This window comes from Osmerus eperlanus, chromosome 16 (genome assembly GCF_963692335.1).
Source record: "Osmerus eperlanus chromosome 16, fOsmEpe2.1, whole genome shotgun sequence".
NCBI lineage: Eukaryota > Metazoa > Chordata > Actinopteri > Osmeriformes > Osmeridae > Osmerus > Osmerus eperlanus.
In genome coordinates, this window is record NC_085033.1 from 14,890,460 (window position 1) to 14,901,718 (window position 11,259).

At 49.4% G+C, this 11,259-nt stretch overlaps 2 protein-coding genes across 6 annotated transcripts in view; both read right to left on the minus strand.

Annotated features, from left to right (window-relative positions):
* Positions 1–2,300: 2,300 nt before the first annotated feature.
* bpnt2 (3'(2'), 5'-bisphosphate nucleotidase 2) lies at positions 2,301–7,171 on the minus strand. Its single transcript, XM_062481422.1, has 5 exons — positions 6,422–7,171; positions 5,797–5,956; positions 5,117–5,212; positions 4,685–4,846; positions 2,301–4,282 (listed from the first exon to the last, which is right to left on the minus strand). Exons 1-5 carry the CDS (start codon positions 6,758–6,760, stop codon positions 4,014–4,016), a joined length of 1,026 nt encoding a protein of 341 aa, XP_062337406.1. The 5' UTR covers positions 6,761–7,171; the 3' UTR covers positions 2,301–4,013.
* Positions 7,172–10,623: 3,452 nt separating this feature from the next.
* fam110b (family with sequence similarity 110 member B) overlaps positions 10,624–11,259 on the minus strand; it is an 8,219-nt gene continuing 7,583 nt past the window's right edge. The window contains exons 2-4 of one of the 5 annotated variants that reach the window (XR_009932449.1): positions 10,976–11,259; positions 10,752–10,911; positions 10,626–10,687 (exon numbers count right to left, since the gene is read on the minus strand). The exon at positions 10,976–11,259 is cut by the window's right edge and continues 2,357 nt beyond it. The gene's annotated coding sequence lies outside the window, so the exon portion shown is untranslated. The other 4 variants (XR_009932451.1, XR_009932448.1, XR_009932450.1 and 1 more) reach the window with 4 other exon arrangements.

An 11,259-nucleotide genomic window follows, 5' to 3' on the forward strand; every position in this document is an offset into this window, starting at 1 on the left:
GGTTGCCGTGGTGCGGGGGAAAAGCCTCCAGGTCTATTATGTTGAGAACAAAGACACGGCAGGCTACCGTCTGTCTCGACGGAGAAAAGATGTCCAGAAGAAACCAGGCAATTTATTTTGTAATTGATTTACTCAAAAGGACACCAATCCAGCTGAAGACCCAGTTATGTTTTTTTGGGCACAGACAGACATACAGAAAGACAGACAGACCGACAGACAGGCAGGTAGACAGACAGGTAGACAGGCAGACAGACAGGCAGACAGATAGGCAGGTAGACAGACAGACAGGTAGACAGACAGAAATGGAGACAGACAGACAGACCGAGAGGTAGACAGACAGACAGACAGACCGACCGACAGACAGGCACACACACACACACACATACTGACTGTATGTAAATGTGTGGTGTGTGCAGGCGGAGGAGGTCTGGGTCTGGACCTGAGGGCTGTGGAGAGGCAGAAAGACTCCTGGGTTAGGATGAGGGAGGGGAAGGAGGGAGGGAGTCAGGGAGGGAGAGAGGGAGGGATGAGGGAGGGAGGGGAGGGAGGGGAAGGAGTTAGGAGGGGTAGAAAGGGGACTGGGACAGAGGAAGGAGGGGGGAAGGGATGACGGAAGGGGGAGGAAGGAGTTAGGAGGGGGTAGAAGAGAGGAAGGGAGGGAAGGAGAGAGGTGCAGCAGCTGGAGGAATGGATGGCTGAATCGATAGGTGGATGGATGGATAAATGGAGGATGGACTGATGGATGGATTGGTGGATGGATGAGTGGATGGAGAGAACAGAGAGAATAGAAGATAGCTTGTGTGACTAATGAAACTGAAGCAGAGAAACGGGACAGTGTGAGAACAGAGAGAATAGAAAGAAAGAGAGGGAGGAGAGAGAGAATAGAGAGAGAGAGAGAGAGGGAGGAGAGAGAGAATAGAGAGAAAGGACGAAGGGTATTCAGAACAAGGTCCAGCTGGTACAGAAGTGTTTCATCATCACTTTGTTTGTTGCGTGATGTTTGTTTTGTACAAAAGCATCTCTCCCACAACATAATCAACAGGCTGTGGTCTGTCTGAAGCACTCTCTCAGCGCAGGGGCAGAGGCTAATAGAAGCTGTAGCCTGTATCAGTACTTCACACCAAGCAGCACAATCTCAGCTGTTATTCTTAGCTTCGGTTATTCTCAGTTGTTTAGTGAATTACTCAGTATTATAAATTGTCTCTCATTTGTGTTGGACAGCTGACGTAAGTGGACTGACGGACGGACATTGTTAATTAAACAACAGTAGTTTGTGTAGGATTCATATTTATTGTAGGTTTAGTTTGTTTGTTAAAGGTTTATACAGGCAGCTATGAGTGGAGCAGGACCCAAACCTCCCTGTTTCTGTTCTGGTTCCTGTAACAAACCTGTAACGTCAAAGCGGAATAGGCATGTGAATGTCTCCACCTGCTGGTGGAATATGGAACTGCACATACCAGGGAGGGTTATAGAATAAGTACAGAATTTCTGTGTAGGTGAAATAAAAAATAAATAAAAAGTCATTTGTGTTGGAATGGAGGCGTATTAACCCTTGTGTTCTCCTCGGGTCGTTCTGACCCATCAGTCATTGTGACCCACCGTCGTATTGCGACAACTTTACCGCATACAAAAACAAAGTGAAGCATTTTCTTTTAACCATCGGGCTGTCTCAGACCCCCCACATTGCGAAGGTTAAAAGAAAAGTATTTTTATTTGTTTTTGTATTGGGTAAAATTGGGTAAACACAATGATGGTTCGTTATGAACCTTTGGGTCATGTGACCCGAAGGCAGCACGAGGGTTAAAGGCGATCAAGGTCCTTTGGAGCTAAACAAGACATCGGACAACTTTGCTTCCTTCTGCGCCACACAGGGGCGATGCTATTGGACGGAAAACAAAGTAGGCGGAGTCCATGGCTGATGTCATAATAGCCGTTTAATAGTAAACCATCAAAAGGAGGCGGGGTTAAGAGCATGGAGGTTATGAATATTCAGCGAGTCTGACTGACAAAGTCCAGCTCATTGGTTACTGGAGTTTGAGTTTGTTCAAGATTACGTTGTTAAAAATAAACACTGTTCTTTGTCTTTCTGAGACAAAGACCGCAAATCTTTATTTGTCTTAGAAACTGACAAACTTCCAAGTCAAATAAAGATAAATAATAAAAGTCACTAAAAAGAACTACAATCATGGAGGCAACACTTTAACAAGACAGCAGGCATACACCTGGGGCGTTTGATTCATGCTGTGCCTCTGTGGGCGGCTTGGTATCACAATGAATGATACCAGGAAGGTTTTGAGGTTGTATCATTAAAACATTTTATTTAAGGAATGCTAGATGTAGGGTGGATGTTGACAAATAACCATGATGCTGTTTAAACATACTGTACATGTTATCTGACCAACCTTCCAGACTTTCAATCCGTCCAAGCTTACATAATACCCCTCGAAAGAAAGAGAGAAAGATAGAACAAGGAAAGGTTGATAGAGAGAGGGGGAGAGAGAGAGGGAAGGAGAGATGGAAAGAGACAGGGAGCGAGTGAGAGAAAGACAGAACTAGGAAAGGTGGATAGAGAGAGAGATAGAGAGGGAAAGAGAGAGAGAGATCGCATCACTAAGGAAGTCTTCACAGTGTAAACAGAAGGTTCGACAGACCTCATTGGTTGATCAGTGCCTTACTTCTGTAAAGTGACGGCATTAACCCAAACAGACTTCCTGTCAACAAGCCTAACGTAACCGACCGCTAGCCAGGTAAAGAACCACAGAACAGACGTTATCACTATATGAGAACGTGTTTGCAGCTTTCTCATTGGACCCCAAAGAGGGCAATTATTCCTAATCCAGGAAGTATGACACAGGTAGAAAGAAACACCTCAGAGTGACAGCTGCCTTCTGCTAACAGCAGGGTTAAGGAACTAGCTGCTTCCACAGCTAGCTGATAGGAGCTAGCTGCTTCCACAGCTAGCTGCCATGCTAGGAACTAGCTACTTCCACAGCTAGCTGATAGGAGCTAGCTGCTTCCACAGCTAGCTGCCATGCTAGGAACTAGCTACTTCCACAGCTAGCTGCCATGCTAGGAACTAGCTACTTCCACAGCTAGCTGCCATGCTAGGAACTAGCTACTTCCACAGCTAGCTGCCATGCTAGGAACTAGCTACTTCCACAGCTAGCTGCCATGCTAGGAACTAGCTACTTCCACAGCTAGCTGCCATGCTAGGAACTAGCTACTTCCACAGCTAGCTGCCATGCTAGGAACTAGCTACTTCCACAGCTAGCTGCCTAGCTCTTCCCAACACTGGGGCCAAGTCTGGAGATGAGTTGTAGCTCCCAAACTGTGCTGGAGATGGGAGTTATAAACCACAAGCTAATAACATTGTTGTAGTCCATTGACTGAAGGGGAGTTGGGAGTTGTAGTTCAAAGGCAGACTACACAGTGAAATGAGAGTTGTAGTTCCCAGACTGTGCTGGAGATAGGAGTTATAAACCACATGCTGGTGACATGGTTGTAGTCCACAGACAGGCAGGGAGATGGGAGTTGTAGTTCAAAGGCAGACTATATGGAGAGATGGGAGTTGTAGTTTCAGTAGCAGGGACAAGAGACTTGTCCATCCCCGAGGATGGACAAGTCTCTTGTGATGACATCCAGGCTTAAATACACCATGCCAGTCCACATAGTTATTTAGAGAGTGTGTGTGTGTGTGTGTGTGCCTGTCTATGTGTGTGTCTGTGTGTATGTGTGTGTGTCTGCGTGTGTGTGTGTGTGTGTGTGTAGTCCCATCTAAGTTCTGCTCCGACTGACTTATCCAGTCTTGTTGTGCTCTAATTCTGTCTGTCAGCGTGAATGTGTGTGTTCTTGTGTGTGAGTTCCTGTTTTATGCGTGTTCATGTTCCTGTGCGTGTGCTCATCTTCACGTGTGTGTGTTCATGTTTATGTTTGTTTATCTTCACATGTGTGTGTGTTCATGTTTTCTGTGTGTGTGTTCTTGCGTGTGTGTGTTCATGTTCTCCTGCGCGTCCTCAGTGCTGGCCGGCCTTCAGGGGCGCCAGTCTCTCCAGCAGGGCGCGGTGGTCCAGCCCCACGCTGGCCAGCAGCCCCCCCGGGTTCCCTGCTGTCCCCGAGTACTGGATCTGCTCGCCCTTCAGCGTGGTCATGTGACCGCCCACGGAACTCAGCAGGGCGTCGCCCGCGCAAATGTCCCACTTCTTGATGAAGGTGGTATGGAGGTAGAGGTCAGCCAGGTCGTACTCCTCGTCTCTGGCGTCCAGCAGGGACAATACCTTGTAGCCTGGGGGAGGAGGGAGGGAGGGAGGGAGGGAGGGAGGGAGGGAGGGGAGGGAGGGAGGGAGGGGGGAGGGAGGGAGGGAGGGAGGGAGGGAGAGAGGGAGAGAGGGAGGGAGGGAGGGAGGGGGAGGAGGGAGGGAGGGAGGGAAGAGGGAGGGAGGGAGGGAGGGAGGGAGGGAGGGGGGGAGGGAGGGAGGGGGGGAGGGAGGGGGGGAGGGAGGGGAGGTGAGGACAGGGAGGAGGTTATAGCAATGACACAGACACACACAGAGAGAGATACTGAGAGAAAAAGAGACAGAGACAAAGAGATACAAAAAGAAAGAGGGAGACCAGAGACACAGACACACACACAGACACACACATAGACACACACATAGACACACACGCAGGAGATGACAGTTCTCACCGGCGCCCCCTGCAGGTATGATGACAGTGTTGTTCCCGAAGCTGTTCTCCACAAAGGCCCGGACGTCGCCGGAGTGGGACCGCGACACGATGACCCTGGGAGGGGTGGAGCTGTAGGATGACCTGGGCTTCAGGTTGGAGCCTTGTCCCACAAGGCCCCACGCTGACACAAACACAGGCATAGACACAGACAGACAGACATGTTATGCGCCATACAGAGATTAAGTGAAAGAAGTGGACACACTCATCCACCACTAGTTTCTTAGATAAAAACAGATATGTGTGCTGCTTGTCTTCCTGCCAGCGCTAGAGGGCGCTAGACTACCAGCAACCAGATCTTCCTCACACACAACACCACAGGTGTGTTTTTTTGTGTGTGGGTCTATTTTACTGTGACTGTGTGTGTGAGTGTGTGTGTAAGACACACCCCTACCTGTGAATCCAGTGAAAGGCTTGTGGATGACTCCTATAACAGGCTTTCCATCCACGGCCACACACACCATGGTAGTGACATACTTCACCAGGTTCTCTGTCAGAGACACACACACACACAGAAATGTGAAACAGGCACTGCAGGTAACAAGACACTGTTGTCACAAACACAGGCCTTACACACACACACACACCCAGGCCTGACACACACACACAGGCCTGACACACCAGACACACACACACAGACAAACACACACAAACAAACAGAAAGGCTGGGAAAACTGACCACACCTAAAAAGTTCTGCCCTTACAATAAACAACCTGGACACACCTGCTCAGGTAGCTAGCCTAGCCACCAAGCTACCTCCAGTAATTGGTCTATATCTAGTGAGACCAGCCTGTCTATCTCCAGGGTAACCTGTCTATCTCCAGGGTAACCTGTCTGTCTCCAGGGTAACCTGTCTGTCTCCAGGGTAACCTGTCTGTCTCCAGGGTAACCTGTCTGTTTATCTCCAGTATCTCTTTGGATAAAAGCATCATCTTACGATTGGTCGTACCGACTCACTCCTACACTGTGATTGGCTGTCTGAGTGTTCTATCATCTTACGATTGGTCGTACCGACTCACGCCTACACTGTGATTGGCTGTCGGAGAGTTCTACCATGCTGTGATTGGTCGTACCGGTGTACTCCTGGGTGGCGTCGAGCGGGTCGATCCACACGGTGATGCTGTCGGCAGGGACCAGGTGTCCGGGACGGACCCCCTGGAGGATGTCCTCAGGGAAATCACGGCTCCAGACCAACACTTCGTCCACCGACGAGTCATGCTCCTCCGAGTTCACCTGCACGGAGAGGCAGCGTTGTCACGGAGACGGAGGTGTCAATGAGATGGGAGGGAGGGAGAAGTGAAGAAGTAAAATCTGCCCCTCCTGCTCCTGCTTAGTACAATGTGACCTTTTCAAACTGCATGTCAGAACGGAGACTTGGCTCGCACTATAGAGAGCATTGCAATCACTATCAATGTTGATAGTCAATATTTACAGAGGATGAGGTAAGAGGGGGGGGATGAGGGGGAGAGAGCGAGAGGGAGAGAGAGAACTGAAGTAGTATGCTACAAGTGCAAATGTGACCCATCACTTAAAAAAAAGAATCCCGTTTGACCCATTCAAAGTAAATGTCAAAGTGAGACTCGTACGATAGATTGCATTCAACCAATAGCAATGTTGATAGGCAATGGTCCAAACACCAAAAGTGTCATTGGACAGTGTCAATTTTTGTAATAATCAGTTAGAGTATCCCTCTCATACCGTCAGTTCCGGGTAAGTATTTTTAATCAGGTAATACATCTTCTTGTGAGAATACAGGTCTCCCAGGGTCAGCTTCTCGCTGGCTCCTTCCTTCGTTTTCCCCTTCGTTTTCTCCTCCAGGACGTTATTCTCCCTAATTCTCTTCACCTCCAGGCCGCCCTGCACCGCCGCCTCCACCGACAGCGCGAGCAGGTCCCGCAAGTCAACCGTCTTCCTCTGCCGGAAGGCGGCTATCCGGCTGGAGATTACACCGGCATAAAGGTGGTAGATAACACCGAGCCCGAGTAAACAAAATACGGCCACTCCGACTGGCGACAGCCGAATCCCCATCGGAGACATAGTTTCGGATCAGCCGTTATTCTTCACAAAACAACCGTTCGTGGAAAGACACAGTAGCGACGGATCTAAGAGCTTGCTAGCTTGCTGTCATTGGAAAACGTATATGCATTTTAAAACAATGCTAAGATTTCCTAACGAGCTTAATGGGCTAGCTAGTAACGATGCTAGCGTTAGCAAATGCTAGCTGTCATTTACAGTACCAGGAGCTGTCAAATGAAAAACGTAGCAACCACATACACTACAGGTCAAGATGATAACACTGGCTATGTTATTCGTCGTTTCAGTTCGGATCTTAGCAGTGGCTGTTCTTTATCCAACCAAATTCCTTAAATAATGAGAGAATAGAGGGACAACTGTTCATTTTATTTCTCCACGTACACTGTGGGCAGGGGCGGAGTTGAAAGGTCGCCGATTGTTTGTTTTATTTCCGGGTCAGTAGGACACGTGGGCATTAAACGTAGATCATCCAGAACCAAACACACATTATCTACATTTGAGCAAAATCAATTTATTAAATTTCCGTTCATTTATTAAATGGTTAATAACCACGAACGGCATCTGTCATTAAATTTATTTCTCGCTCCGTTGTGAAAATTATTCACCGCTAGATGTCAGTAAGACCCAGTGTTACACAGCGGTTGGGCTAGCACGAGCAGTTGGCTACGCCCATGGTGTAATGCACAACACGCTCAAGACTGGATGAATCGATCCATTAAATGATAAGGATTAGAAATATGAACGTTCCTCACACACACACAGTTGGCAGATGAATTATATCTAGAAGCGTAGCTAGCTTAGTACATAAGAAACAGACTAGCTAGCGTCTGAGCCTGTCTGAACGTGATTGTGTGCGACTCACTTGAGAAGGCGGGAGGAATTTAGGCCTGCTCGCTAGTGCGTTGTGGTCGTGCCGCTATGACAGCTGAAAAGACAGATGAAGGACTCTCCTAGCTACTGGACTGAGCAGTAGGAAGCTGGCTAAAATACCAAGTTAGCTGTAAGACTGCCTGTAGGGGGCTAGCTAAAATACTCTCGTTGGCTGATCTTCTTTTGGTGTTTCTATGGAGAGGATCCAGAGGGAGAGAATAAGAGAAGCCTGCCCAAAGCTTTAGTGTGTGTGTGTGTGTGTGACTGTGTGTGTGAGTGTGTGTGAGTAGGGTGACTCACAAGGAGCTTACAGAAGGCTTCATCCCTTCACATAGCTCAGAGGAGGAGGGAGGAAGGAGAAGGATGAAGAGGGAGAAGAGGAGAAGGAAAGACCAAGACTGCACTACCATACTAGTCTACAGTGGCCTCCTCTCCCCTCCCTCCCTTCCTCTCCCTGCATCCTTTCCTCCCTTCCTCTCCTCTCCTGCATCCTTTCCTCCTCTCCTCTCCCTCCCTTCCTCTCCTCTCCCTGCATCCTCCACTCCTCTCCCTGCATCCTTTCCCCTTCTTTCCCTGCATCCTTTCCTCCTCTCCTCTCCTCCCCCATCATCTCTCCTCTTCACCCCTCATCTCCTCCTTCCTCACCCGTCATCTCCTCCTTCCTCACCCCTCCTCTCCTCCTTCCTCACCCCTCATCTCCTCCCTTCTCACCCCTCCTCCTCCCTTCCTCACCCCTCCTCTCCTCCCTTCCTCACCCCTCATCTCCTCCCTTCCTCACCCCTCCTCCTCCTCCCTTCCTCACCCCTCCTCTCCTCCCTTCCTCACCCCTCATCTCCTCCCTTCCTCACCCCCTCCTCTCCTCCCTTCCTCACCCCTCATCTCCTCCTTTCCTCACCCCTCCTCCTCCTTCCTCACCCCTCATCTCCTCCCTTCCTCACCCTCATCTCCCTTCCTCACCCCTCCTCCTCCCTTCCTCACCCCTCCTCCTCCCTTCCTCACCCCTCCTCCTCCCTTCCTCACCCCTCCTCCTCCCTTCCTCACCCCTCATCTCCTCCCTTCCTCACCCCTCCTCCTCCCTTCCTCACCCCTCCTCTCCTCCCTTCCTCACCCCTCATCTCTCCCTTCCTCACCCCTCCTCTCCTCCCTTCCTCACCCCTCCTCTCCTCCCTTCCTCACCCCTCATCTCCTCCCTTCCTCACCCTCCTCTCTCCCTTCCTCACCCCTCATCTCCTCCTTTCCTCACCCCTCCTCCTCCCTTCCTCACCCCTCATCTCCTCCCTTCCTCACCCCTCCTCCTCCCTTCCTCACCCCTCATCTCCTCCCTTCCTCACCCTCCTCCTCCCTTCCTCACCCCTCATCTCCTCCCTTCCTCACCCCTCCTCCTCCCTTCCTCACCCCTCATCTCCTCCCTTCCTCACCCTCTCATCCTCCCTTCCTCACCCCTCTCCTCCCTTCCTCACCCCTCTTCCTCCCTTCCTCACCCCTCATCTCATCCTTTCCCCTCGTCCCTCCTCACCTCTCCTCACGTAACCTTGCGTTCAGAATGTTGAGTGTGATGACGAGAGAGAGTTCTGTCCTCCCCACATGTTTGGTGTTAGCTCACTTCCTGAAAAGCTCCAGGAGGGCAACAGCATCCATAATGAATCTCCTCATCGACATGGCCTGCAGCCTTGTAAACCGGTGCCGAGGAGAGGTGGGGGAAGGGGGAAGAGAGACACCGTATAGTATATGCTTATCCTCCACTGTTCACAAGGAGCTGTTTGTGTACCGTCACTGTGGAACATGGATGAAGTTAAAACACAGAGAATACACATTATTTTATTCTGTGTTCCACGGTTGCCATGGACCCATACAAGAGTTCCATTGTGTTTGTTGTCATAATCACCCATACGACACACAACACGCTATTTACACGCTAAGTAAAATGTGTTGTGTGGTAACCATAGACCACAACAAATGTGAGAGGAGCGGTTTCATCAAATATATATTTTAATGAAATAATACTCACAAACCTTCTGACGCGGATGCCAAAAGATGGCGGATAAAACAAGCCATTTATTGAAATAAATGCAAAAGAACCGAACGCGATAAAACATCATCTGTTGCTTTCTTTAACAGCAGGGTGGAACAGAGTCCCCCTCAACAACAGGTATATGTCATCAGTACACTAATGACGAAGATCTTCGATCGTGGACAAAAGACACACCTGGCCTTCCGTCTCAACTGCTAGACTGAGGAGAGAAGCCAGACCAAGCTATGGCTTGTATAGAAACAGAATTGTACGTAGCTTATTACAGATGCCCTCTGACAAACTCAAACACAGTCTTGTTGAAATTATACACTTTTTTCTTTTTCTTACAGCATTTTCACAGGAAAAAATAAAGCAAGTAGTACCACAAAATCCAACTGTCAATGGAAACAAGATGGGACAAAAAATCAAATAAAACAGGAGCAAAAATCAAAAAATAAATCAAATTAAAAGAACACGGAAATGCTTGAAGAACAGTTCCACGATGCTGCCTGAACGATATCGCCATAGTAACTCAGAGAAAGAGAGAGGAGTGGTAGGGGAGGGTGTCAAGCTGGGGTGTCCCCTGGAAGGGGGCAAGGTGGAATATACCAACCTCTCCTGGTACCACAGGGGTGGTCTTTATAGGACACGTCTAGACTGTACCATGCTTCCACAGTCCTGGAGGGGGAGGGAGGTTTGCTAGTCACATACGAAGCTGAGATGCAGCAGAGGGGTTTATTATCAGACGGTCGAAGACAGAGGACCTGTAGGAGCTGTGAAGGCTTGAGAAACAGAAAGGGACTGTTCAGAGAGACCAACCTAAAGAGAGACCGACCTAGAGACTCGTGTATGGGAGACTATACTCTAAGAGCCCACCAAGGGTCCCGTTCAAATATTTTTAATCGGGCCTCTAGGTTGTGGAACCCTAAAATATACAATGTTGATCTGTGGTGGCCAAGATTTAGGACTTAGTGGAACTGAGATCAAGAGGAGTGCCTGATCTAGAGGAACCAAGACCTGGAGGAACCAAGATCTACAGGAACCAAGACCTGGAGGAACCAAGACCTGGAGGAACCAAGATCTACAGGAACCAAGACCTGGAGGAACCAAGACCTGGAGGAACCAAGATCTAGATGAACCAAGACCTGGAGGAACCAAGATCTACAGGAACCAAGACCTGGAGGAACCAAGACCTGGAGGAACCAAGATCTACAGGAACCAAGACCTGGAGGAACCAAGATCTACAGGAACCAAGACCTGGAGAAACCAAGTCCTGGAGGAACCAAGACCTGGAGGAACCAAGACCTGGAGGAACCAAGATCTACAGGAACCAAGACCTGGAGGAACCAAGTCCTGGAGGAACCAAGATCTACAGGAACCAAGACCTGGAGGAACCGAGACCTGGAGGGGTGCCTGATCTAGAGGGACACACCTAAGTATGGCTGGCATCAGGGTTCTGCTGGTCAGACAAATGAAAGCAAAAGACAACGACGACAGAGAGAAATAATGAAAGAGGAGATCCCCTCATCCCAACACTCCAACGCTCCTCCCCTGAGATCTGCACTTCCCCCGGGAATGGTGTGCACATGCACCTACCACAATGGGGCTTTTGGTATCCGCA

Bases quoted from the DNA above. Each gene is read 5' to 3' on its own strand.
- bpnt2 (XM_062481422.1), bottom strand. From the start codon at position 6,760: ATGTCTCCGATGGGGATTCGGCTGTCGCCAGTCGGAGTGGCCGTATTT. The intron at 4,847-5,116 runs GTAGGGGTGTGT...TGTTTGTGTCAG, and splicing joins GCCTTTCACTGGATTCACAG to CGTGGGGCCTTGTGGGACAA. The intron at 4,283-4,684 runs GTGAGAACTGTC...CTCCTCCCCCAG, and splicing joins CATACCTGCAGGGGGCGCCG to GCTACAAGGTATTGTCCCTG.